We start from the raw sequence: 26,861 nt of genomic DNA, 5'->3' as shown, positions 1-26,861 counted from the left end.
ATCAAAATCAATGTAAATAAGTCATGTTTGAATAGAGCTGTACTCTCCAAGAATGAAGAAATCACTAATAGAATTTCCTTCCTTGTTTTAAGAAAACAGTTTAGACAAGAGGAGTTCCCAACAAATGGACTGTGACATTGACGCAGAAATGGAAAAGTGAACGGCCTAACAAAGGACCAGCTGAATGAGGAAGAGGGAGGAGGCAATACAGAGACTATAAAAAACAAAAACCAAAACCAGAAACAAAAGAGGTTTTGGCAGTGGCAGTATCGCAGCCAATGAGGTTTATCTGAGGGGCAATTATTGCTCTTTGAAAATTGAGGAAGAAAAAAAAAAAAGACATGACATTTGCATAAATTATACTGAGGACAACTCTAAATCACCAAGTGCCTAGACTCACGGGAGAAACATTAAGGATGTCGTAACTGACGTACCCATACTGGCTAAAGCTGTACTGTCATACCAAACAAAAACTTTGAATTCTTTAAATTTCTCTACAAAGTTTCAACAAGACAAACCTAAAAGTTTCTTCTCCAGAAATAAAGAACAAATACTTTTATTCTTCGTCACTAAGTGTGTGCTTTGAGTTAACCTGAAACCCTAGAGCATAAGCTCTGTGTCACTAGCAATGACATTTGAGTTGGTTCTTCGTTTTGTTTCCTGCCACAGAAGGCCAATTCTGCAAGAACAGGTGTAGTCTCTTGAATGCCATACAGTTAGGGTAGAAACAGGTTCTCCCATCCCGGACACAAAACCATAAAAGTCCTGTACCCAAAACAAGTTTCTAATTAATGTAATGATATTAATTTAATTCCGGATGTCAAAATTTCAGGGTCCTTGGAAAAGGGAGCTTCAAGTATCTAAGTAATACGTGATGTTCATCTGTTTAGTGAAATTAGAACCTAGGTCTGGAGCATGGAAGGTAATAATTCTTTTAAGGTCGAATTTCTCAACTTTTATAGATCTCTGTCCTACTGGTAAATGTGCAGGGCGGTGGGGGGAACAGGAGAAATGGATGTTGTTTCTCAATCTCCCTTGGAATTCTTCGCATTTATATCTGAATGGGCATTTACACCTGCCTTATAACAGAAACGTACACAAGGCTTGCTTCTTTCCAACTTTACAAATACATCTGCCTCTACGTTCATTCTTCAGGCCAGTGACAGAAATAAGACAATTCAAAATGTTCAGACACACCTAGCATACATTTATGATGCACTTCAGCCATCTAACAGATATTGTGAGTTTACTATGTGCCAGGTCAGAGGATTTAAAAAAAAAAAAAAAAAAAGTCTTCCAGGGACTCACAGATCAACAGCAGCTGCCAAGGGTACATCTTTACCTGCGTAACTCATAATCAATTCAAACTCAAAGGACAGTTACAGTGTAGGGGAAAAGACCAGACCTCATCACCGACCACCTAGGTTGTAACTAGTTTTCCTACTATCAAACCCTTTCCTTTCCCATCTGTCCTGCATTCAACTGCCAGATTCACTTCCAGAATTTCACTTTCAAGGAGTCTCTCTGCCCTACTCAAGAAGCTTCAAAGACTCCCCACTACCTCTAGCTCCAACTCTTCAACTTGTCACCTCTAGTTCAAACTCTTCAACTTGAGTCTTCTATGAGTAGCTCCACCTGATCAACTTTGTTTCTTGTTGGTACGGCTTTCCTTCTGCCAAACCCTTTAGGAGGTGTAGAACCCAAATCTAATTCAACTACCTATTCTCTAATAACTCCTCAGGCAGCCTTCACTCCAAGCAGTCTTAAAAAAATTGTTCCCCCTATCTTCACAGATCCATTAGTTTTCAGGACATTCTTTCTGAACTCAGCATAAGTTTTCCTCTTAACAAATGGCAGGAACATCCTAAGTTACTTTTAACACTACCATCCCAAGCAGATGTTTATCTTCCCAGCCACCCCTGATTGAAATCAGAGGTAGTCACTTGCAGTTCGGGCAAGGGAATCTCAACATCGCATCTCGTGAGAGGGGGTTTAGTGCGGTTGCAAACTGTGGAGGAGAGGAAAAACAAAGGAAACAGGAAAAGTGAAGGTCTGTGCTCCGTACTTTCAGCTTTTTCTTTAGGAGTAGCGAAGGTAGGGAGGAGACTCCAAGCAATGAATTCTTGAGGAAGGACAGAAAAAACACTCACAGTGCTTCCTAAGTAGGAAGTAGGGGCTGGGGGCCCTGGATAAGGGAAGGGGCCGTCATCCTTACGAGAGGGGGACAGGTTACAACGTGAAACAAAGAGGATGGGAGTTGGAAGATGACGGGTGGAGAGGCTACAGAGATCCGGGCATCCAATCAAGAGGGTACCCGACGAGTCCCGCAGGGGACTGGCGGATCACCGGAGATTCGGTGGCTAAGAGGGACGGCGTAGGTGCCTAGGAGAGCTCTGGGGCGAGTGTTTATGGGACATCGCCTCTAAGGGGGCGCGGGGGCGGGGAGGAGTTTCTCACTGGGATCGTGTACCAAAAGGAGAAACGTTTTTCGGACCAGTGTTCTTCTTGAACGGAAATCCCGGGGACGCGGAAAACGTTAAAGCGTTGAGGCACCGGCATTTCCCAGCCCCAGCCCTGCTTCCCTACACACTCACCGAGTCTCCTCCAAACGCCACTGCTCCAGCTGCAGCTACCGGCCGGCGCAGCCGCACTGAGCGCGCACCTAACCCCCGTGACTCGTCCAGGCCCCACCCCGCACCACGTGACCTGCAGGGTCCACCCACTCCCGCCTCACTCTTGCCGCCCTTCTCCACGTGGTCTTGGCTCGCCCCTCCCTTCCTGGCAAGATGGCGGCGCCCAGGTGGAGGGCGTCGGGCCTCTGGAGCTGGGGAAACGGCCAGGGTTTGGGGAGTCTCTTCAGTCTCGTCTCAAAGCCATTTTGTTCCGCTGCCGCTGCCTCTACGTCCGTAAATGCCCAGAGATTAGCGGAGAGGCTCCGAGCCCAGAAACGGGAACAAGACACAAACAAGAAGCCGGTGAGTCCGAAGGGACCACAACTCCCAAGAGACAGTGCGCTCATTGGTTTCCCGGACCCGGAGTAGGTAGGAGGGTCCTCTGACTGAAAGCGTATGAGTCAATAGCCCGGACGCTAGGTGGGAGAATGGGGAGAAGGTGGAGGGGAAGGGTCAGTAAGGGTACGGTGTTTTCCCGTGAGCTGGGTCTTTGGCTACTGTCAGGCTCGGTCCTACCCACTGCGTGGGTACGCAGGTTAGACAAACTGGTACCCCTGGTACCCCTGCTCTCAGATTACTCGAGGAAAGCGCGGGTCTGATGCAAAGATAGTCATTCCCCACTCAGATTCTCACCCAGAGCTTTCTGTAAGGTCTTCTCCACAGCTCCTTCTTTCTCCCTAGGTGTCCACAAACCCTGTTCAGCGGAGAGTGCAAGAAATAGTGCGGTTCACACGGCAGCTGCAGCGAGTCCACCCCAACGTGCTTGCTAAGGCACTGACCCGAGGAATTCTCCACCAGGACAATAACCTTGTGGTCATCAATAAGCCCTACGGTCTCCCTGTGCATGGTAAGGACCACGCGGGAATGGGAGAGGGATCTGTGGCTGCTTTCTGCTACAACCGAGGAAAACTGAGACGTTACTTGTGGTGCACTCTAAAGCCTTGCGTTCAAATTAATTAAACCTTTTTAGACTACCGTCCAATATAAGGAACCACCGAGGACACAGAAATAAATAAGACAGTCCTCCCCTTCTAAACATCTGACAGTAAGCAGCAATTCGTGGAATACACTGTGTGCAGACCACAGGGATCACTGTAGAGATATACAAAGGCTGTGTGGTTCTAGACTAAAGGTTATCTTCCATCAAAACTGGGAATGAGAAAATGATACATAAGAAAAAAGGGTGTGTGTGTGTGTATGTGGGAGTATATGTAACATACAACCCCAGAGTAACTGGAATTTAGTGGACGCTCAAATGTCTTTCAACAAATGTTGCATGTAGTTGTCAGGGACAGCTGAGGTGAATCAGGAAAGATTGATTTAAAAAATGCATTTGCGAAAGAATTTTGCGGAGGGAAAAGGCCCGTTTTAGCTAGAAGAAGGTATTGCTTTTCGGGGAGATATGGAGATAGTCGTTCATAAAGACAAGGAACTAAATCAGACATTGCCAAGTGTTTGTATAATTTTTTTCTCTCTTTATTTTCACAACAGTTTTTTGCCTCCCCATTCCCCAATGAAGTTGTTTTCCAGATATTTACATTTTATAATGAGAAAGCAAAGTTGGAAAGAGAAGTAATGTGTCCAAGGTCAAAAAAATGGCTAGTAAGAAGAGGAGACTAGAACCCCAGGAATGTCTAACCCCGAAGCCTATCCTCCTAATCACTCATATTTAATGCTTCTCGAAGGCCTCATGGTTTTGCAAAGTATGTCTGAGAGGAAAGCCACATGCTCTAGAATGGTGCTTCTCAAACTTTATTATGCTTCTGAATCATTTGGACAGCTTGTAAAATGCAGATTCTGACTGAGTAGTCTAGGTTGGGAGCCTGAGATTCATTTCTAATAAGCTCCCTAGACATGCCATTGTTGCTAGTCTCTGGACCACACTTCAGTAGTAATGCTTTAGAAAATATTGACAGTTTATCCATTAAGGGCTTTTCTCCCAAGAGGAGTTCTTTGGTGAGATCTTTTCCTGGCCACTCAAATATTTGGCTTTTTCCTTCTTAGGTGGCCCTGGGGTCCAGCTCTGCATCAGTGATGTACTACCTATCCTGGCAAAGATGCTTCATGGCCACAAGGCAGAGCCCTTGCATCTGTGCCACCGGCTGGACAAGGAAACCACAGGCGTAATGGTGTTGGCTTGGGACAAGGACATGGCACATCAAGTCCAAGAGTTGTTTAGAACCCGTCAGGTGGTGAAGAAGTACTGGTATGAGGCCTGCTGATGGCAGTAGAGGTGGTATAAGTGGAGGCATTTCTTTCACCTATTTATCCATTAAAAGCAGAAACTCCAATTAATAGAAGGCACTGCACTAGGACCTGCAAGATTATAAAAAGTATGTGAAACAGCTTTGGTGCTTAGAATATTAAGTCTGATAGAACAGTGGTTCTTAATTCTGGTATACATCAAAATTATCAAAAATTAATTATACAAGCATAGGCTGTCCATAGTGGCTCATGCCTATAATCACAGCACTTTGAGAGGCAGAGGTGGGAGGATCACTTTAGGCCAAGAGTTGGAGAACAGCCTGGGCAACATAGCGACACCTTTTCTCTATAAAAAGTAAAAAGGTAGCCCGGTATAGTGGCACATAGCTGTAGTCCCAGCTACTTGGGAGGCCAAGGTGGGAGGATCACTTGAGCCTAGGAGTTTGAGGTTACAGTGAGCTATGATCACACCACTGCACTCCATCGTGGATGACAGAGTGAGACCCTGTCTCTAAAGAAAAAATTAATTAATTAATTATACGAGTAATATATGATTTTATTCCTGTGATAAAAATAGTCAAACAACAAAGATAATGTGAAAAACTCCTGGAGAATCCACCCACTCTGCCATTCTAGTCTTTTCCCTTGAGGTAACAACCCATGTAATCAGTTTGGTTTTTATTCCTCTAGTTCTTAATGCATTTACATACATGTCTAGTGTATATAGTATGTGTGTGTGTAGATACGTATGTACATAGATATATATATCTATATATAGCACATTGTACAATTTACATTATACTCTTTCCCCTGCCCAATTCTATGTCTTGGGGATCATTCTGTGTTAGCACATAAAGGTTTACCTCAATGTTTTTCAGAGAAAAAAGATACATGAGCAAAAAAGAAACCCTCTGTTCCCCATCTGTGCAGTTCTCTTCCCCGGGGCAATCGCTGTGACTGGTATCTTGTATAAACTTCCAGAGTTATCGAGCATATGTAAGCATATTACTCCTATGGTACTGTGTTTTACACACAGTTTTGTATCCTGCGGTTTTCCCTTGGATCATATATCTTAGAGCATTTTGTGTTGTACAGTTAGAGCTGTCTCCTTTTTAATTGCTCTGTGAAATACCACTGATGAATATTTAGGTAATTTCTCATTTTTTGGAGCCTATTGCAAAGAATATGTGAATGTATTTTTAGGGTAAATTTCTAAAAATTGAATCGCTGGGCTGAATGGTGTGTATATTTAAATTTTAATAGTACTCACATTGCTCTCCACCAAGGTTTTATCAGTTTACATTCCCACCAGCAGTGGTGAGTACCCATTTCCCCTTATCAGCCAAAGCATTTTTAAAGGGTTTGCCACTGTGATAAGTTAAAAAAAAAAAAAAAAAAAAAAGACATTTTCTATTTTCTTATATAACAGTGATGTTGGCTATCAATTTAAGTGTTTTTTACATGTTTATTGGCTATTTGAGTTTCCCTTTTTGGAAACAGACTGTTTATTTCTTTTACCTATTTTTCTATTGGGTCATTTATTATTTTTATTTATTTATGTATTTTAAGACCATGCCTGGCCTTTTTTTTTTTTCTTTGAGATGGAGTCTTGCTCTGTTGCCCAGGCTGGAGGGCAGTGGCACAATCTCGGCTCACTGCAACCTCCTCCCTAGTTCAAGCAGTTCTCATGTTTCAGCCTCCCAGGTAGCTGGAATTACAGGCACACGCCACCATGCCCAGCTAATTTTTGTATTTTTAGTAGAGATGGGATTTCAGCATGTTGGCCAGGCTAGTCTTGAACCCCTGACCTAAAGTGATCCACCCACCAAAGTGCTGGGATTACAGCACTTACAGCTCACAGGCGTGAGCCAATGTGTCTGGCCCAGGCTGTTTATTATTTTCTATTTGATTTGTAAGTATTCATTTTATATTTTGAATGTTAGTCCTTTTTAGATTACAGATTTTGCAGATACTTTGTGATCTGAGAAGCCCTTTAAAATTCTGTATGATTGAGACTTACCCACGAGGTTCTCATTCATAAGTCTGATGGTTGTGGGGATTGGCATCTGTATTTTTAAATTTGATATACAATCAAATTTAAGAACAACTATAATAAAATTATAGAGAATGGAGGAATTTAGGACAGTCGCTAAGACCTCAAAAAGATCTGTGTTCAACTCTCAACTGTGTCATTTACCAGCTGTGGGGCCTTGGGCAAGTTATTAAACTTCCATAAGCTTTGTTTTCTTCATATGACAAATGCAAATAATAGGATTTATGAGATGGTTAAATAAGACTGAGTCATGTGAAATATTTAACAGTACCTAGTTCATAGGAAAAGTTAAAAAATAAAAAATAGAGACTTATTTTATCTATTCAAGCTATCAAAATGTTAAGACTACAAAATACATGTTATGTTATTTGTGAAAAATGTCCATTAAGGTTCAAAATTGGTAACCATTCTCGGTATCGGGTTCATGGAGGAATTGAAATCAGTCAATTGGGTCTTGCTGATTGGGCATTCTTGAGTTGTAGTGTCGTATCATTAGGAAGGGCAATCTTGTCACAGAAGATCTATAAAATCTGTAAAATACGATAAAATGTACCAGATAGTAGCTCAAACTGAAATGGAGTGTCTATGTTGTGAAACAGTGTGTCTGAGTGGGATTTTGACCCCTTGGTTAGTGATTATACAACAGACCACCAGGTACCCAGAGAGAATCTCCCATCATTGACCTGAAAGAGGCATAAATATACAGACAGATTAAACAGTCTCCTACCTGTCTGTGAGGTCATGAGAGGGAGAGCACCAACAGAAGTGTTTTGGAATGAGTTATTGAGTTGTGGTTGTGGTTCCTAGGACTTCTCTTTTTTTTTTGAGACGGAGTCTTGCTCTGTCGCCGGGCTGGAGTGAAGTGGCATGATCTCGGCTCACTGCAACCTCCACCTCCTGGATTCAAGCGATTCTTGTGCCTCAGCCTCCCAAGTAGCTGGGGTTACAGGTGCATGCCACCATGTCTGGCTGATTGTGTGTGTGTGTGTGTTTTTAGTAGAGATTGGGTTTCACCATGTTGGCCAGGCTGGTCTTGAACTCCTGACCTCAAGTGATCCACTCGCCTCGGCCTCCCAAAGTATTGGGATTACACGTGTGAGGCACTGGACCTGCCCCTGTGACTTCTTTGGGTACAGTTCCCTCCTGTTTTACCTATGTGGCAAATGAGCCAGGAACAGTTCTCTGAATTTTTTCTTAGGTTCATTCATCCAATTATTTATTCATTTGTTCATTTAGCATGCAGTCAGAATCTACAATCTTTTATTATTTGAAAAAGAAAAACAATACAAAATTATCATAATTTTAACTGTACTTATCCATTTTTAAAGGCTGGGAAGACCATGTTATTAATATAATTTTTTTCTTTTTTTACCCCAAGTATTCTACAATTAGCATGTATGACTTTAATAGTAAAAAAGATAAGCTTGTGAAATCTATCTGCTCTCAGGCTAAGCATTACACCAAGAGAATCTTGCACGACCCTTCAATCATAAGAGATCACGTGTTAGTGCAGAAGGTCCAGTGTGAAATCCTCTAAGTGGCCAAATCTAGGAGGTCTTCTCTGGCTTGGTTGGCTAAAGCAGTGATCTGTGTCACCCCCAGGGCCATCACTGTGCGTGTCCCCATGCCCTCAGCAGGAGTCGTGGACATCCCCATTGTGGAGAAGGAAGCGCAAGGCCAGCAGCAGCACCACAAGGTGGGCAGGCAGCCTCCCTGAGGCAGGGGTTGCTGCTCTTCCTTGAGAATCATATCTTGATTTCTTTGGCTTCAGATGACGTTGTCTCCGAGCTACCGCATGGACAATGGGAAAATGGTGAAAGTGCGGCATAGCCGGAATGCACAAGTTGCTGTAACTCGGTACCAGGTGCTCAGCAGTACTCTCTCCTCCGCCCTCGTGGAGCTCCAGCCCATCACAGGTGAGAGTGTCACTCTTCCGCAGTGGGATCACACAACCCTGTGCCACCAGGTTTTGTCCGGGGCCTCGTTCCGAGCAGCTGGTGCTATGGCTGACTTGTGTGAGAATGTGCTTCTGGTGCTGATCGGAGGCTACGGGGACTCCCATAGGGATGGTTGTGACTAGCAAAAGAATACAAACAGTTTGAATGCCTCTATTAAAACTGTGCAGAGTGGCTCCTCAGAATGATTAAACAGAGAATTATTGTAAGATCCAGCAGTTCCGCTTCTGGGTATATACCCAAAATCATCAAATATTTGCACACATATTCATAGCAGTATTATTTACAGTAATAAAAGGTGAAGATAATCCCAGTGACCATTGGGGGATGAGTGGAGAAACAAAATGTAGCATATACAGAAAATAGGATGTTATTTTCAGCTTTCAAAGAATTGAAGGGACATTCTGACACTTGCTACAGCATGGATGCGCCTTGAAAACATTATGCTAAGTGAAATAAGCCGGGCAGAAAAGAGCCAATACTGTATGATTCCACTCATGTGAGGTACCTAGAAGAGTCAGATGTATAGAGACAGAAAGTAGATGGTGGTTGCCAAAATCTTAGGTTAGGGTAAAGGAGGGGAGATGAATGGGGAATTGTTGTTTAATGGGTCCAGAGTTTCAGTTTGGGAAGATGAGAAAGTTCTAGAGATTGTGGTGGTGACAGTCGCAAAAACAGTGTGAATACACCTAATGCCACTGACTTGGCATTTAGTATAATGCCAGTGGTTAAACCAGGAAATTTTATGTATATTTTACTACAATTCAAATAATGTGCAAATCAATACTACTTACCATTATGTAGTAAAATTACTGAAAAGTTAGGGTAATGGTAGACGGCAAGCTCATAATGTTGGTTATCTATGGTGGAAAGAGGGAATTGTGGTGGACAGGGGTACTTAGGGTATTTACAACGTTTACTTCCTAAGCTAGCTGGTTCTACATAGCTTATAGTTTGCTGTATTATTCTTTATACTTTATTATAGTTGGGACCTGGCCAGTTTACTGCACTTTGATTTAATATGATTTGAAGCAGATGCCAATACTGATATTGTTTCTGTAGCTCCTCACAAGTTTTCTTTCTTTCTCTCTCTTTTAAGGAATAAAACATCAGCTTCGAGTTCACTTGTCTTTTGGATTGGATTGTCCAATACTTGGTGATCACAAGTACTCAGACTGGAACAGGTTGGCCCCCCAGGTAATACTAATTTGACCCAATATGCAACAGATACGGGAGAGAACTTAGGCGTTCCTTTTCTTAAATCTCTGAAATGAGTTACAGCAAAGCCTATTCATTGTCTTCAGACATGGTACCAAGCTCGTTATCTTGCTTTTAGAGAAATTTAGAAGCAGTCAGTTACTGTCCTCGTGGAACGGCAGGATCTGTTAGTGAAAAGCTTACTGTTACGTTTGTTTCGTCTGATTTTGTTGGGAGGCTGTGGACAAGTGGAGGGTGTCTCTGAAGACTGGGAGCAGGTTTTCATGCTGCTGCTAAAGAACCGCGGGGAAAGCCTTTTCATCCTTATACCACAGCCCATTTTCTTGGTAGGCCAAAAAGCACTGGCCAAAAAGAATGACTTTGGTGTGGTCATTTTTCCCTCACCTGGGTTCTGAGCCCTTCTTAGACATGCCCCTGAAGCAGGCTCTCCATGACTGTGTCTTCCAGGGGGTTAGTGTTGGTTCCCTGTAAGTGGAAGTCCCCTGACTTTGCATGTTCTTCAAGGGTGGACTGTTGGCCTTGCTCTCAAGGGTCTGTCCTTTCTTTGTATAGAAGCTGTCCGTGGGCACCCTGAAGAAGCTGGGGCTGGAACAGTCTAAGGCCCGCTACATCCCCCTTCACCTGCATGCCCAGCAGCTGATCCTCCCTGCCCTGGGGTCCAGGAAGGAGGATCTCAACTTGGTCTGCAAACTTCCTCGCTTCTTTGTATGTTCCCTGCGCCGCCTGGGTTTAGAAATGCCAAATCAGGATCAAAATGAGAACAATGAAGCCGAACATCTGGGAGCACAGTGAAGACCGTGGGAGCATCCTGGTACCTGGGAGCGCAGGTTGGCCTCTGAACTGTTCTTTGTTTACAGGACTCTGCTAACTTCTCACTTGGAACAGACTCTATAAGACCCAGGTGGGATAAGGTGAAGCAACTCAGCTGCTCCAAGGCTTTTAATGGAGAACAAAGTCTGTTTACTGATAGTTTGGCTGCACTGTGGAAAAGCCTGCTGGAAGTCTCCCTGCTGTGGGCTCTCATTGCCAATGTGGAACAGAGCCCAGGGCCAGGCAGACTGGGGCAGCGACTAGAAAAGGAAAACTAAAGGACAGAATCCAGGATCAGGAACTGTTTTTATCCAGCAGTGAAGCTCTTGAGCTCTTAGGAAGGTTCCCGTGGTTGGAAAGAACATAATGGTTAACAAATATCCCGGCGTCCAGGGATTGTCCAGCTGTAGTGTGGGTGGCCCCCTGCACTCTGATTATGGAACCTGTGCAAGGGTATTGAGTGTGAGGCTGAGGTGGGACATTTGCTGAGCCAGGAGAGCAGATGTGAATGGCAGGCAGGTAACATGCATACACGAAGCTGGCTGGATGTAAGGCAGTAGCGGGGAGCGGCATGCTGTCTAACAGTTGTTAGCTCCAGGTGGTTGTTGCCATGTGGGAATGGATTTTCTCATTTATTTCTTCAGAGAAGCTGGAAACCTAGATATTTGTGTGAAACTTCCCAATGTATTGCCAACTAAATCGAATTTTTAAAGACGCTTAGGCAGCTAAGGAAATAATACTTGCAGGTTTAATTTGCTCTATAGGCTAGCAGTTTGCAGTCTATGTTTAATGAATGGTATAGAAGTTTGGGGAAAGGTGCCATCTTGAAAATTCTGGATCAGTGGTTGGCATTTTAGCTGCGTGTAGTATGTGTCCTTTCTAGACTTGGAGATGGCTTTGGTTGGTCCGTGAATGTGTAGTTAGGAGAGTGCTGCCATTAAAAAAAAAAAAATCTCTATTGTGGAAGCATATCTTCTGTTCTTGGGTCTCACGAAGGGGAGGGCTATACTGAACATCACTAGGGACAGATGGAAATGACCTTGGCCTCCCTGCTCAGTTGGTCCATCCAGCTGCCACCTTGTTTCTTGCAAACGAATACACCTCACACTACTTTTTCTTTCTGACAAAGAAAGTTGGAGTGACAGCACAGTTAGGGAGGTACACCCCGGGACAGTCTTTATGTGTTCCCTGTGTACAGATGATGCCACTTTCTAGCCCCTTCCCTGACTCCGTGGTACCCATTACTGTGCATAATAAATTTAACTTTGAAAGCACAGACGAGATAACTATATTTGTTTATATAAGACCTAAATATTTTTGCTGTTGTTTCTATTTCTAGTAAACCATGCTAGTCAAGAAAAAGGAACAAGAATGTGACACTTAGGAAATACTGATAATTGATATTCAGGGAAACAGATGAACAGGAATACCCACAAGAATGGAGAACAGGCTGGGCACGGTGACTCACGCCTATAATCCCAGCACTCTGAGAGGCCGAAGAGGCCAAAGAGGCCGAGGTGGGCAGATCACTTCAGCCCAGGAGTTCAAGACCAGCCTGGGCAACATGGTGAAACCCTGTTACTGCAAAAAACACAAAAATTAGCTGGGTGTGTTGGCACATGCACACCTGTGGTCCCAGCTACTCGGGAGGCTGAGCCAGGAGGATCACCTGAGCCCAGGAGGTTGAGACTGTAGTGAACCATGATTGTGCTACTGTACTCCAGCCTCGTGACAGAGTGAGACCCTGTCTCAAAAAAAGGAGAACAATCTTAGAAGAACACATGATGGAAATAAAAGTTAGAATTGGAAAATGGAGAAAAGAAGGAGCTAGTCAGGATACATTTGGAGAAGTGACAGACGATTTATATTCTTATATATAAATATGGTCTCCTCTAGGATGTAAATCTAGACTTTAATTTGGCAAACTGAATATTGACTAGGCTGCAGGTATCTGGGGACATTCGCTCATCTCAGGGAGCTCATTAGCTGGGAAAATTTGGTTAGCTGTGTGGTTTACTGACAAGTAAGTGTGAGGCAGGACTGTTGTTCCCCAAGCGGGCACGTTGGAGCTGGACTGAGAACCAGCTGTGTCGTTATTTCTGCCCGGCTTTGTCACAAACGCTGCTTTGCTGTTCTTTGTGAGTTTTTAGCGCTTTAGTGCTGGGTTTTGTGTTGGTTGCTGAACTGGGAGCTACCAAGCTAGTGACAGTTGACTTTTTGAGAATTCCTAAGCTTCCCTGGGATACGGGGTCACCACATTGGAGACTGGGGCAGATGTCTGCCCTGCTGCACCTTCCCAGACCTCTCTGAAGCCGATGGCAGCGGTTCCATGCCTCCATAAAAGGACTGTCTTCTTTAGTGTCGACTGACTCATGGGGGTGCTTAAGGACCAGGACAACAACCTCAGACAACCTAGTTGATCTGCAACTTTAAGGGTGCAGGGAATGTGATTGTAGGTAGGCAGAGTCAACTGAAATGCTCTTGTGTGTTGATTCGTCAGCCATAAAAGCATGGTTTTTTTTAATGTATTTGTGTTTGAAATAACTTTTATTTGTAAATATGGAATGGCCTTTTAAAAATTAGTAGAACATTTAAGCACACCATGAGAAACTTCAAATATTAGGTCATGTCATCTGCTTGTAATTAGTTACCATCTGAGCTTGAGAAGGATCTGTGTTAAGAAGTATGGTAGGCCAGGCACGGTGGCTCATGCTTGTAATCCCAGCACTTTGGGAGGCCAAGGCGGGAGGATCGCTTGAGCCCAGGAGTTCTGAGATCAGCCTAGACAACTTGGTGAAACTCTTGTCTCTACAAAAAAGTACAAAAATTAGCCAGGCATGATGGCACGATGGCACATCTGTAGTCCCAGCTGCTGGGGAGGCTGAGACAGGAGAATCACTTGAGCCCAGGAGGTGGAGGCTGCAGTGAGCCATGCTGGTGCCACTGCTCTTCAGCCTGGGTGTCAGAGAGAGAGAGACTCTGTCTCACTACATATTTAAAAAAAAAAAAAAAAAAAAGTGTGGCAGATTTATCTGGAGTCAGATCCCATGTTGGGGGTCCCAGGGTGCTATGGTCTGGGAACAGACGCCGCCCCAGACGTGCAGGGAGGACAAGGTGTGGGAATCTGCTCATCAGGTCGGGCCATTTAGCCCAGGACACTGGCCACAGAGGTGGGACCCAACTCTCTGAAGTGGGAGTTGGGTAGGTGGGGGGCACCCGCTGGTTTGTAAACTTTGCCAAATGCAGATCCATTAGGGGTTGGGCTTCAATAAATGAATTTTGAGCGGGGAAGGGAAGTGGACACAATTCAGTCCCTAACACTAATTATTATTTTGACATTTTCCTCCAACTATTTAACAAGGTAAAGCCCATTCTTAACTCACAGGTCATGCAAAAACAGATGGCAGGCCACATTCAGCCCGCAGGCTCTAGTGTGACTGCTTATATTTCTAGTAAATGATGCTTCTCGAGATAAAGGGACAGGAATGTGACACTTAAGAAATGTTGATCTTTGACTTTAATTCAGGGAGACAGATGAAGAGACCCTTGGTCTTGTGGGTGTTTGATGAAATCCCAGGTACCCAGGGAGGCACCACAAAGGGACCAGGCAGTAGCCCGCATGCCGCGGTCTGGACACAGACCAGGGCTGCAGGTGTCGGCTGGGAAGATGGGGAGCGGCTTGCAGAAACCATGTAGCATCCCGCACTGCTGCCGTGGTTGGGCAGGCAAGGGTGAAGGATGGTGAAGTTCTTCCTTTCCTGTGTTTTCTTAGGCCTAAAGAAAGGATTAACGTTTCTCAGATTTTTAGTGGGATCTGGACTGCCCGAGCGCAGGTCTTGCTAGGTACAATGGCTATCTTTTTTTTTTTTTTTTTTTGAGACGGAGTTTCACTCTTGTTGCCCAGGCTGGAGTGCAATGGCACAATCTCCGCTCACCACAACCTCCGCCTCCCAAGCGATTCCCCTGCCTTAGCCTCCCAAGTAGCTGGGATTACAGGCATGTGCCACCATGCCCAGCTAATTTTTGTATTTTTAGTAGAGACGGGATTTCTCCATGTTGGTCAGGCTGGTCTCAAACTCCCAACCTCAAGTGATCTGCCTGTCTTGGCCTCCCAGAGTGCTGGGATTATAGGCGTGAGCCACCGTGCCCGGCCCAGTGTCTATCTTTAATCACTGACAATAATGTAAGAGGAATTTTACCACATGTTAGTGTGACCTGAGAAATGGGTTACACAGCAAAGGAGGTTGGAATGTGCCTAAAATGAGCTTCATCTGTTTTGAAAGACTGATTAGAGCCAGCTAAAATATATGATTTAGTATTAAGTCATATACAGTAATTAGTATAAGAAAATGGGCTTCTTAAATTTCTATTTTTATTGAAGTTCAATATGCATGTGATTTAAAAAATCAACAACTATTCTGCTCAAATGACTCTGGTTGAAAAGAGAATAAGAAAAAATCAAAATGAAAAATCAAGAACTAAAGGCTGGCCATTGGCCGGGCGCGGTGGCTCAAGCCTGTAATCCCAGCACTTTGGGAGGCCGAGGCGGGTGGATCACGAGGTCAGGAGATCGAGACCATCCTGGCTAACATGGTGAAACCTCGTCTCTACTAAAAATACAAAAAACTAGCCGGGCGTGGTGGCGGGCGCCTGTAGTCCCAGCTACTCGGAGGCTGAGGCAGGAGAATGGCGTGAACCTGGGAGGCGGAGCTTGCAGTGAGCCGAGATCGCGCCACTGCACTCCAGCCTAGGAGACACAGCGCGAGACTCCGTCTCAAAAAAAAAAAAAAAAAAAAAAAAAAAAGGCTGGCCATGAAAAGTAGCAGCTCCTTGCCCACGTGGGAATTGTGTTTGCTGTGAGCTCCGGGAGGTGCTTGTGCTCAGGAGAGGGGGAGGCCGGCTCTCCCAGTGCCCCTTCTGGTGGCAGTACTGGCTCAACTGCTCCAGGTGCCAGCTCTTGGGTAGTCACTTTTCTTCCGTGCTAGGCACGCCCAACCTAAGCCCACAGAGCACTTTCTCAATCCTCATATCACACGTCTTTGCATTTGATAACCAAATCGCCCACTCTGAGCTTTTCACTCACTTTGATTCCATGAACTCCTCCTGCATCTCCTTATCTGACCTCCTTCCAGGCTCCTTGAAGGGCCCCATCATGGTGCCCCCCAGAGCTCCATCTTGGCATCCTGTCCCTCTCCCAGAGGGAGAGCTGGGCCAGCTTGGGAATCCTCTACCTGTGTGCTGATGACCCGCAAGTCTGTCTCTGACCTTGATCTCCCCCTTGAGCTCCTCATCTTACATCCATCTGCCTGTGGTCATCTCCCCTTGGGAGCTCCCTCTCCAGGCCTGTTGCTCCTGTCCTCTTACCTGCCTTAGTTTAGATGGCATCACCAGAGACCTGGGACTCACCCTTGACTCCTCCCTTGCACCAGCTTCCAAATCCAATTAGCCACTAATTCTTTACCAGTTCCCTCTAAAACCCTTCTCTTAAAATGCACTTCCCTCTTTAATATCTCCTGAGCACCAATTTCACCATCCCCACCCTTCAGCTATGATGGGATAGGTCTGGAAGGTGGAAAGGTATAGTGGGTTAGAAATAGGATCATAGACAACCTGCTAGTTCCCACCAGAAACCAAACTCAGAACAGACTGTTGAGACCATCCCCAGGTTCCTGGGGATAGAGCACTGTGGGAGGGAGTACCTGTTTTAACCAGGACAGGCAAATGGAGCAGCCTCCCACCATGTTTTCTAAGTCTGCTGTCCTTAGCTCTCTGGACTGCTTTTAGCCAGAGTGCCTGGTAGGATATACAAAAACATGGCCTCCTGCTAGTGCTTGTGCAAAGCATGCCATGGGGATGCAGACAGCTTTCTCCCAGTGGGGTGCAAAGTCTGCTGGCTCAGGGCAATGTAATTTGAACACCAGCTGCCCAGTGTTAGGCCAGATGTCATAAGTTAATGGCACATTCCACAGGACTTGCCTCACTTCAGACACCAGCTGCAAGCTCTGGGGTTTCCCAGCCACCTGTACTTCTGACCAACTAGCTACGAATTCAAGACTGTTCACAAACGCCTCAGGTTTGATCATTCACTAGAATGACTCCCAGAACTCTGCAAAGCACTAGCTATGCTTACTATTGTGGTTTTGCTATAGCAATAAAATGATACAAATCAGGACCAGCTAAAAGAAGAGATGCACGGGCAAGGTCTGGGAGAGTCTCCAACATGAAGCTACCATGTCCTCTGCCTACCATGTCACCCTCCCAACACATGGATGTACATCACCAACTGGGAATGTCACCCAAGCCTTGGTGTCCAGAGTTTTTATTGGGGTTTCATTATGTTGTCATGGTTGAACTATTGGCTACATTGTTGAACTCAGTTCTACTGGGCTCAAAGTGCCAACCCTCTAATCACGTAGTCGGTCTTTTTGCATGGCCAGCCCCCGTCCTGAATCTAAGGTCCCGTGTGAGTCCTCACATTAGCATAAACTATTAGGGCCCATCATGAATAACAAAGATGTTACCATCACTTGGGAAATTCTGAGGATTTAGGTTCTCTCTCCCAGGAAACAAGGACAAAAGCAAGGCAAATTATTATAGAACTCTGAGTTTTCCTCTCCATCCCCCTCTCCCTTAGTCATCTCTTGATGTCCCCCCTTGGGGATCCCTTCACCTTGCTGTCCCCAAGCGAGTGACCATCCTTGGTGGCTGTCTGCATAGATGCCCCTGTTGGCTGTGGCCTTAGGGTCCTTTCAGGCAAGAGGCCTTCGGATATTTCTGTTCACTTCCCTCCTGGCACCTGCTGTGGCACACTGGCATCTGCTGCCATCTTCACGGGGGGAAAGGGATTTTGATTATACAGATGGGTGAAGTTCTTCTTTCCCAGGTATTTTCTTTTTTGCTTTTTTTTTTTTGGAAATGAAGTCTCGCTCTTGTCCCCAGGCTGGAGTGCGGTGCGATGGTGGGATCTCGGCTCACTGCAACCTCTGCCCGCCCCAGGTTCAAGCAATTCTCCTGCTTCAGCCTCCCGAGTGGCTGGGATTACATGTGCCTGCCACCACACCTGGTTAATTTTTTGTATTTTTAGTAGAGATGGCGTTTCACCATGTTGGCCAGGCTAGTCTCAAACTCCTGACCTCAGGTGATCCGCCCGCCCTGGCCTCCTGAAGTGCTGAGGTTACAGGTGTGAGCCACCGTGCCCGGCCTTTCTTAGGTATTTTCACATGCTGTGAGGACACGGCCATGGTGACCTGTACTCAGTCAGATACACCCTAAAAGCTCAGCTGGCCCCTGCCTTCTCACCATCAATCTCTCCACACACATGCCCCTACCTCCTAGATGTATCTGTGCACCCCAAACCCACACATTGCTCATACGACTTCTCGAGGACTAACCACCCTCCACGCCTATTGGGCTGTTTGCCTACTCCCAGCTCACTCCATAAGATCTTCACCAGAGGGCTGCAGAGTACTTTGTCGGGAAATATAGGAGTGTGGAGACCAGCGAGGAGGCCGACACCGTCTTCTATGCAGCATGTGGCTGTGGCTTGCACTAAGCTCTCACTCCCCATTCCCACTCCCAGCTGTAGACAACTGCTAATCTATTTGCCGGAAATAGAAAGATTATTTCCCTATAGATTTGCCTATTTTAGATGTCTTTTATAAACAGAATGATACAATATGTGCTTCTTTGCCACTGGCTTCTTTCAGTGTCATGTGTCCAAGGTTCCTTCACGTTGTAACATATGTCACTATTTCACTTCTTTTTTTGGTTGTTTTGGTTTTGAGACAGTCTCGCTCTGTGGCCCAGGCTGGGAGTGCAGTGGTGCAGTCTTGGTTTATTGCAACCTCCGTCTCCTGGGTTCAAGTGATTCTCATGTCTCAGCTTCAGAAGTAGCTGGGATTACAGGCATGTGCCATCACGCCTGGGTAATTTTTGTATTTTTAGTATAGACAGGGTTTTGCCATGTTGACCAGGCTGGTCTTGAATTCCTGGCCTCAAGTGATCCACCCACCTCGGCCTCCCAAAGTGCTGGGATTACAGGTGTGAGCCACAGCACCCGGCCAATATTTTACTTCTTTATATTGCTGAATAATATTTCATTGTATTGATATACCAAATTTTGTTTATCCATTCATCAGTTGTTGGTTGTTTCCACTTTTTGACAATTGTGAATCATGCTGCTTTGAACATTCATGTGTAAGCTTTTATGTGGATGTGTGTTTTAACTTTTCTTGGGTACCTACCTAGGAGTGGAATTGCTGGGTCATATGGCAACTCTGTTTCTAGAGCTGCCAGACTGTTTTCCAAAGGGGTTGCACCATTTTACATTCCCAGCAGCAATGTATGAGGGATCTAGTTTCTTACCAGCACTTGTTGTTACTTGTCTTTCTGATTATAGCCATCCTAGTGGATGTGAAGTGGTTTCTCACTGTGGTTTTGATTTGCATTTCACTAGTGGCTAATGATACTGAGCATCTTTTCGTGTGTTTATTGACTATACAACTTAAATATCTATGCAAATCTTTTGCCCATTTTAAAATTCAGTTATTTGCTTTTATTATTAATTTGTAGGAGTTCTTTATGTATCCTGGATTCCACTTTTTTTTTTGGTTTTGTCTGTTTGTTTGTTTGAGACAGTGTTTCACTCTTGTTGCCTGGGCTAGAATGCAACGGCGTGATCTTGGCTCACTGCAACCACCGCCTCCTGGGTTCAAGCGATTCTCCTGCCCCAGCCTCCCCAGTAGCTGGGTTTACAGGCGTGCGCCACCATGTTCAGCCAATTTTTTGTATTTTTAGTAGAGGTGGGGTTTCGCCATGTTGGCCAGGCTGGTCTCAAACTCCTGACCTCAAGTGATCCACCTGTTTTGGCTTCCCAAAGTGCTGAGATTACAGGCATGAGCCACGACGCCCAGCCTGGATACCACTGTCTTATTAGAGGTATTGTCTGCAAATATTTTTTCCATTTGTGTTGTCTTTTCATGTTCTTGATTATATCATTTGTAATAGGAAAGTTTTCAATTTTGATGTCATCCAATTTATTTTTCCTTTTGTTGCTTGTGCTTTTGGTGTCATATCTAAGAAACCATCACCTAATACAAAGTCTTGCAGATTTCCTTCTGGGTTTTTTTCTAAGGGTTTTCTAGATTTAGGTCTGTAATCCTAAATCATTTCTATGTGTGGTGTAAGGATGGTGTCCAATTTTGACTGGTTAGCCAGCCGTCCCAGCACCATTTGTTGAAGGCTGTTCTTTCCCAAGTGGAATTGTTTTGTAGGTTTTCATTTTTGATGGTTACACTGGGTCAAATATAGACAATTTCATAGAGTAAAATGTAGTTTTATTATTGTAGTAATATGAATGAAGTAAAATGCATTTTCTGATGTTGCCACCAGATGGCAGCAGTACTCCAGCTTTTATCCCTCTCCAGGCTAAGCTACTCCAAAAAAACGGGAGCAGGATTTAATCAAGTGTGAAGTATCCTGCACAAGAGCCTTACTGTCTTTCTCTAACCCCCGATAACCCTCGCCGTGGCTACTCCCGCGTTGTAAATCTCGACCCCCTACTTTTTTAACTGGCTTGACGCTGGGTTTTCTCTTCTCTCATGGGGGGTGGAGTAGTAGGAGGTCATGGTTTGGGCTTTTTGAGTGAAGTTCAAATCGAATTTGATTCCTACACACTCAGTGGTAAGAGTGTTTGTTACATGTTCATTATAAAAATGTAGAAAATATAGTCAAGCTGTTCTCAACTACCCAAAAGCCTAATAGAAACAGGCATTTACCTACCACATGAGTTCATTGTAGCTAAACGTCAAGCATTCTTAGCTCTTTGCTGATTTAGTTTTGGTTTAATGTAGTGAAAAGTTGGTATCTCTGTTGATCAGATGCACTGACTGATAGTTATGTACAATTTTGACTAAGTAAAATCGGGCAAATGGATGATTTCCCTGCATTATTTACTAAATAGTGGAGGGAAAGTAATCGTGGCAGCTTGGGCGCCTCTGCTACAGTGACGTGTTTTCGACACGTTAAGTGTGTGAGTGCCGGCCCGGCTGTTCCCTTCATCCTCTGCTGTTCTTGGGTGATGAACTTCCCCAGGGCAGGCCTCACCTCTGCCCTCCCTGTACGATCCTCCGCCGCTCCCACGGCCTGTCTGACATGGACTGAGGGGTCCTCAGACCCCTGAGGTCTCTGCACATCTCACCTGCTGCGCCTGTGGGCCTCTGAACCCCCGCGTCAGAGCTACCCGAGCACCCTCTTTCCCCAAGGCAAGCTAACCAGACTGTCCCAGGGAGCCGTGAGGGGGACCGAGAAGGAGGCAGCCAAGACAGCCTCGCATGCAGGGAGCCCACCAAGGCCCAGCTCTGACCTGGAGCCGCGTCCTCTTTCAGCAGGCTGGGAGCGATTACCATCTGTCCGTCAGCAGCTTCAAGGAGCCGGTGATGACCTGGGCCATTCAGGGAGCCAGCCTGGGAGAAGGGGTTCCCGCTTTGATGTGCTCAGCGAGGTCAGGGAGCAAGCAGGGGGGAGGCCCACGGGGAGAGCGGTTGGTACTGTCTCCTCTCTCATCCAGGCTTCCAGGAAGACGCCAGCTTGTCCTCGTCACCCCTTTCATCTCTCTGTTCTCTGGGGCCGGTTCTTGTCCTCTCGGGCCTCTCTGCCGCCCAGGTGGACAGCCTTGGGCCCCTCATCCCAGACCTCCAGCCTGTGTTCTGAGGAGCTTGTGGTGGCCAGACCCATCCACCCACTTTCTCTGCAGTTGGCTTTAAGGGGCGTGTGGTCATCACTTCATGCAGCGCCCGCTCTGAGGGTCAGGCGAGACTCTCCCCCTTGGAATCAGGGTCTCCCCATGCTGGGAGGGGCCTCCGGCTGTGGGCATTACCCCCACCGGGATGCTGGGATGCTCCAACTCCATTGCCAACAGACAGCTGCCAAGACTGGTCTCACTCACAGCTGCCAGGGACTCGCCGGCCACAGAAGGTGCCACCTTTGTGGGAAAGAAGACAGAGTAGAAGAGAGGTTGGGAGACGGAAGGCGACAGGAGGACAGGGAGGGAGCAAGCCACTGTGCCCTGGGCTCTGTGCGGCCCTCCGAGCCTCTGTCTCACACCAGGGCCTCCTTCAAGCCATGCCTGAGAGGCTGCCAGCCCGTCCTGGCCCTGCCGGGGAGTCTGGCCTTTTTCCTGTCTAAAGTTACAGAATTTTCCAGAAGTACCTTTGGGTTTATTTTCTGGAGTTATAAGCCAGATTTCCCTTGTCACCCTACTTCTCCAGCCTAGGAAAGAAGATTCCACAAGGGAAAGCAAGAGGCGTAGAGGGCCTGTGATCACAGCTGAGACTCGCTCTTCCTTTCCCTACTCCCACGCGGAACCCCGAAACCCAGCACTCATGGTGATTTCTGTGTTCGACCTTTGTTGCCTGTGTGGAGCCTGTTACATTGAAAAGCTCCCAGTAATAGCCTTGCGAGGGGTATACTGTTCTTCCTCGTTTTTGTTTCCATGTTACAGATGACGAACATGAAGCCCAGAGCGGCCCATTGATTTCCCGAGGTCACATCTGTGCACAGCAGAACTAGGTTTTGACCTGTGTCCGTCTAACTTGGGAGCCCCACGCTTAACCTGTGTCTCCAGTGAACCAGGTGCTGAGAGACCGAAAGAGAAGTCCCGACTCTCCTCTCTCCAGCCCTCCCAGATCCCAGGCAGGGATGAGCGAGTGTGCACTTGGAGCAGAAAGGCAGATCTCCTAATGGAAAGAAGGCAACTGGGTTCTTTTTTAATTCTGCCACTATCTAGCTGTGTCACCATCTTTCCAGACCTCATTGTCCTCACCTGTAAAATGGGCAGATGAGACAAAGTTGATTATCTCAGTCCTTAGATAAGACAATCTCTGAGATCCTTTCTAGTTTCAGGACCCTGAGGCTAGTTATGCCGAGATTACTTATTTAGGAGAAGACATAACATCCCTAATCCTTTACTGGAACCCACAAATTCAGCATCTCAGAGAAGGGCAGTGTAGAAACTCAGTATCTGGATCCAGTTTAGAAATCCAGACTGTACTTGGAAGTGAAGCCTCCCAGAAGGGACCTGGACGTCGGGCCTTTTACTATCCTGCCCTGGGCCTTCCCGTCCTTTCTGGGGCCTGGCATCCTGCACGGTGCGTGGGCTGGGAGGGATGGGCCTGGTCATGCTGTGTTAGTTTGCTCGGGCTGCCGGAACGAAATATCACAGCCTGAGTGGCTTAAACAACAGAAATTCATTTGCTCATGGTTCTGAAGGCTGGAAGTCCAAGATCAAGGTGTTGGCAGGCTTGGTTTCTCTGGAGGCCTCTCTGTTGCCAATGGCCACCTGCTTTGTGTGCCCTCACACAGCTTCTCCTTGGTGTAGGCCTGTGACCTGATCACCCCTTCTTACATGGACACTGGTCAGAGTCAGTGATAGCACATCCTCCAGGCCCCATTTCAACTGAGTCACCCCCTTAAAGGCTTATCTCCAAGGGCCGTCACATTCTGAGGTTCCGGGGTTGAGTCTTCAATGTAGGAATTTGGGAGACACAGTCAGCCCATAGCACATACCAGCCCGTGGCACGCGCCAGCCGCGGCGCGCGCCAGCCCGTAGCGCACACCGGCCCGTAGCACACAGCAGCCGCTGCTGGGGAAGGTGGCCACAGCAGCAGGGGCTGGCTTACATCGGACACTCGCAGCGAGCCAGGCACGGTGCTGGGGCTGTGCTGTGTGAGCTCACTGAATCCCGCAGCACTTCCGCGAAGGAGATATTTCAGAGATGAGGAAATCAGCTTGGGCAGACTGCCCGAGGGCACGCACCCAGAAAGCAAGGACACAGGCCTGGATGCACAGACTTACCCCCAGTGCTATATTGCTGCCTGATTAGATTTCTAGCACCTTTTCTAGAGAGGAGGTGGGTCATGCGGTTACGCTCTTTGGAGCCATTAGCCTTTCTAGAGTCCTAATGGGAATGAAGAACAGCTCTAACTCTGCTATTCTGACTGCAGGTTCGGGGAGAGCTAGGAAAGGAACAGCAGAACAGGGGGGTCAGTTCCTCCCCACTGCATGTGGAGACGGGCATTCCAAGCTGAATTAATGGCTTTGACTTGGGAGAGGGCAGGTCCTGCCCAGGTGGTTGTTCAAACCTCAGGAGCACATGAGGAGCCTGCAGGCTAGCTTAGGAGATGGCCTCAAAAATGGGAGGGGCACAGTTGTTCCCCAAACTGGATGGGACTAGGGGAACCCCCGTCTGGGATTGGTCACCATGGATGTGAAGACCAAGGGCTCAGGGAGTGAAGGTCATGGCAGATACCCCCAGCCAAGGTGGCTGGCCTGGGAATGGGAAGATGCCAGGAGAACACAGCATGGCCGGCAGCTCCCTGGGGCTGTCCGACAGCTCCTGAAGGGCCTTGGGTTCCACATGGAGTGTGGGCTGGTTTGAAGGTGTTGGCATGAAGCCAGTGCTCCTTGGTTCCTGGTTTGGGGGCCAGAAGCCCAGAATACTGGGGCTAAGCGAACCCCCTGCATCTGACATCAATTCCTTTCCCTGTCCCCAAATGGGGGCTGGAGTAGGGAAGGGTTGAGGTTATCATGTCCAAAGCTCGTTCCTTCTCATCCTCCTAAGCCCCCAGCATCACTCATCCCTGGACAATTTAACTGCCATCAGTGCCTGCTGTTTGGTGCAGAAAGACGGGAAGGGGAGGTCAGAGAAGGGAGGAGAGCAGAGGGGACACCAGGGCCTTTGTTCCCAGGTGCCTGCCTCCTGGGGAGGGTGGGGTGGGGGTCAGTGTCTGCCCCATGCTCTCCGGCAGGCAGTCCTGTGTCTGAGTTTGGGAATTAAGCTGTCCTCGCCTCTCCAGCATGAATGAGGCCTTGGGGGCTGTGACAAGAGCTGTCAGTGCTGGTGTCCTGTCCCAGTCATCGCTGAAAGGGCCAGGCAGCTCAGGATGCCTGGGATATACGGGATGGAGAGGGCAGGGTCCAAGGCCTGCTGGGGAGGGCCAGACAGGAACACAGACACCTTTGTGTGCACCTGATCAGTGCCAGCCACTGGCTGCTTCCTGTCGGAGGGGCTTCATCCCTGTCCTGTCTCCCGTGCCTGGACTTTAGGCAACTCCGGGCCTAGGGCCACATCCAACCACACTGTGTTCTGTCCCCAGCGCTCACTCAGGGCCAGGCTCTGAGCTTCCCCTGAAAGCTTGACCTGGAGGGGATTGAACTTCAAGGCGAGCCAGGTGACGGTGAATGTCCTGACAACCCTCATCAGATGGGGCTCTTACTGAGGTTGAGTTTCTTTCTGGCAAGAAGTTTTGGAGACCAGAGTTCTAGGCTGTGGGCCCCAGCCCAGCTCATTCCAAAACCATTAGGCCAGGTAACCGCAGCAGTGCAGTGTGGCCAGGTGACAGCTGCAGCAGCTGCAGACAGCCTCAGTCCCCAGCGTGCTGACATGTTAGAAGTACACGTCACTATCTCAGCAGTCAGCCGCCACATCTGGAACTGCTCTGGGCCTCCTCTAATTGCCTCATTATTTTCCGAGGAAAAGCGCCCCCATCCCCAGCTCTCCGTTGCTGTCCCTTCCCTCTGGCCTGTCCCGAAATCCACCTGAATGAACTCCAGGCCAGGGTTTGGGATTCTTTGGGGAGGGCAGGGCATCTCTCCAACTTGCAGCTCCTAGAAAAGAAAGAAGCCACACATGGACCTGGCTTTGTCCCTGGTGCCTGGAACACAGGGTCCTTGAAGGATTCAGGTGGATCCCTTGGGACACAGCAAGACTCTGACCCCTGTTCCTGTCAGCAAGTGTCTGTCATGCACAACATTGTCTGAAACTAGGGAGAGGGCAAGGAAGCAGAAGATAGAGTTTCTGCACTCAGTGCGCCTGCCATCGAGGTGCAAAGACAAAAAGGAAGTGGAGAACCAGTCAGGCGAGGTGTGGCTTATAATCCTGACCACATCTCATTTGTCCGCCCATCACCTAGGGGCCCGGGCTGTGTGTTGTCTCTAGTGGGTGCCGTGATGCAGCTGTAGCCCTGTCCTGGAACACCTGACATGTTTCAGAGAGATTGCAGGAGAGGCACCCAGGCATCAGGAGATCACTAGCAAAGTGCCCGTGCGGCCTGGGTGGGGAGGGGCCTTCACGGGGTGCTGAGAGCTTTCAGGTGGAGAGAAGGGAGGGGCGCTCCAGAGGAAGGGGTGCTGAGAGCTTTCAGGTGGAGAGAAGGGAGGGGCGCTCCAGAGGAAGGGGTGGTGTGCTGAGAGCTTTCAGGTGGAGAGAAGGGAGGGGCGCTCCAGAGGAAGGGGTGGTGTGCTGAGAGCTTTCAGGTGGAGAGAAGGGAGGGGCGCTCCAGAGGAAGGGGTGGTGTGCTGAGAGCTTTCAGGTGGAGAGAAGGGAGGGGCCTTCACGGGGTGGTGAGAGCTTTCAGGTGGAGAGAAGGGAGGGGCGCTCCAGAGGAAGGGGTGGTGTGCCTTCTGGATGTGCCTGCAAGTAGTTCGGTGTGTTACTGCAGTGTGGAACTTGGGGCAGGGAGCGACTTGGCTGGAGAAGTAGCAAGCCTGGGGAACTTGGATCCTGACCCATAACGGAGGGGAGCACGAGAGGGCAGAGGTCGGAAAGCCCAGGGAGGCGGGGTAGGTAGCACAGAGCTGTTGAGGGGTCGGGGCTGTGGCACCCCTGGAGCCTGCCCCGTCCTGATAGTCCTCTCAGCCGGTGACTGAAGGACCAGTCTCTAAGCAGCAGACAAGCTGTCAACATCAAGACACCCAGAAGCTCCCTGGTTTCCGCTCTCCCCGGGTCTCAGGTCACCACTTAGCACAGCTGTGTCTGGTGCAGACCTGGAAGGGGTGTGGGAGGGTCTGTTTGGCTGGTGGGTCTCAGGGTTCTTTTTTTTTTCTTGAGATGGAGTCTCGCTGTGTCACCAGGCTGGAGTGCAGTGACATGATCTCGGCTCACTGCAATCT

The 26,861-nt window shown here is 47.5% G+C and overlaps 3 protein-coding genes across 6 annotated transcripts in view; 2 read left to right on the top strand and 1 right to left on the bottom strand.

Moving 5' to 3' along the window:
- The window catches only part of LOC105476243 (family with sequence similarity 118 member B), a 51,200-nt gene extending 48,480 nt beyond the window's left edge, over window positions 1–2,720 (bottom strand). For 2 of the 3 annotated variants that reach the window (XM_011731977.2, XM_011731981.2), the window contains exon 1: window positions 2,595–2,720. The gene's annotated coding sequence lies outside the window, so the exon portion shown is untranslated. The remainder of the gene's footprint in view (window positions 1–2,594) is intronic. The other variant, XM_011731978.3, reaches the window with a different exon arrangement.
- A 43-nt stretch (window positions 2,721–2,763) lies between these two features.
- Window positions 2,764–25,086, top strand: LOC105476244 (RNA pseudouridine synthase D4). Of its 2 annotated transcripts, XM_071076062.1 has the most exons (8): window positions 2,764–2,975; window positions 3,354–3,519; window positions 4,677–4,878; window positions 8,533–8,626; window positions 8,702–8,846; window positions 9,985–10,082; window positions 10,656–10,930; window positions 22,414–25,086. In XM_071076062.1, the coding sequence occupies exons 1-7, from the start codon at window positions 2,787–2,789 to the stop codon at window positions 10,893–10,895; spliced, it is 1,134 nt and encodes a 377-aa protein (XP_070932163.1). In that variant the 5' UTR covers window positions 2,764–2,786; the 3' UTR covers window positions 10,896–10,930; window positions 22,414–25,086. The 2 variants fall into 2 exon arrangements, with proteins under 2 accessions (XP_070932163.1, XP_011730284.2); XM_011731982.2 differs by lacking the exon at window positions 22,414–25,086 and having other exon boundaries at window positions 10,656–11,869.
- LOC105476247 (cell adhesion associated, oncogene regulated) overlaps window positions 10,912–26,861 on the top strand; it is a 243,450-nt gene continuing 227,500 nt past the window's right edge. The window contains exon 1 of the mRNA XM_071076038.1: window positions 10,912–10,930. The gene's annotated coding sequence lies outside the window, so the exon portion shown is untranslated. The remainder of the gene's footprint in view (window positions 10,931–26,861) is intronic.

This window comes from Macaca nemestrina, chromosome 12 (assembly GCF_043159975.1).
Source record: "Macaca nemestrina isolate mMacNem1 chromosome 12, mMacNem.hap1, whole genome shotgun sequence".
Taxonomy (NCBI): Eukaryota; Metazoa; Chordata; class Mammalia; order Primates; family Cercopithecidae; genus Macaca; species Macaca nemestrina.
This window is presented reverse-complemented; position numbering and strand designations above follow the sequence as displayed.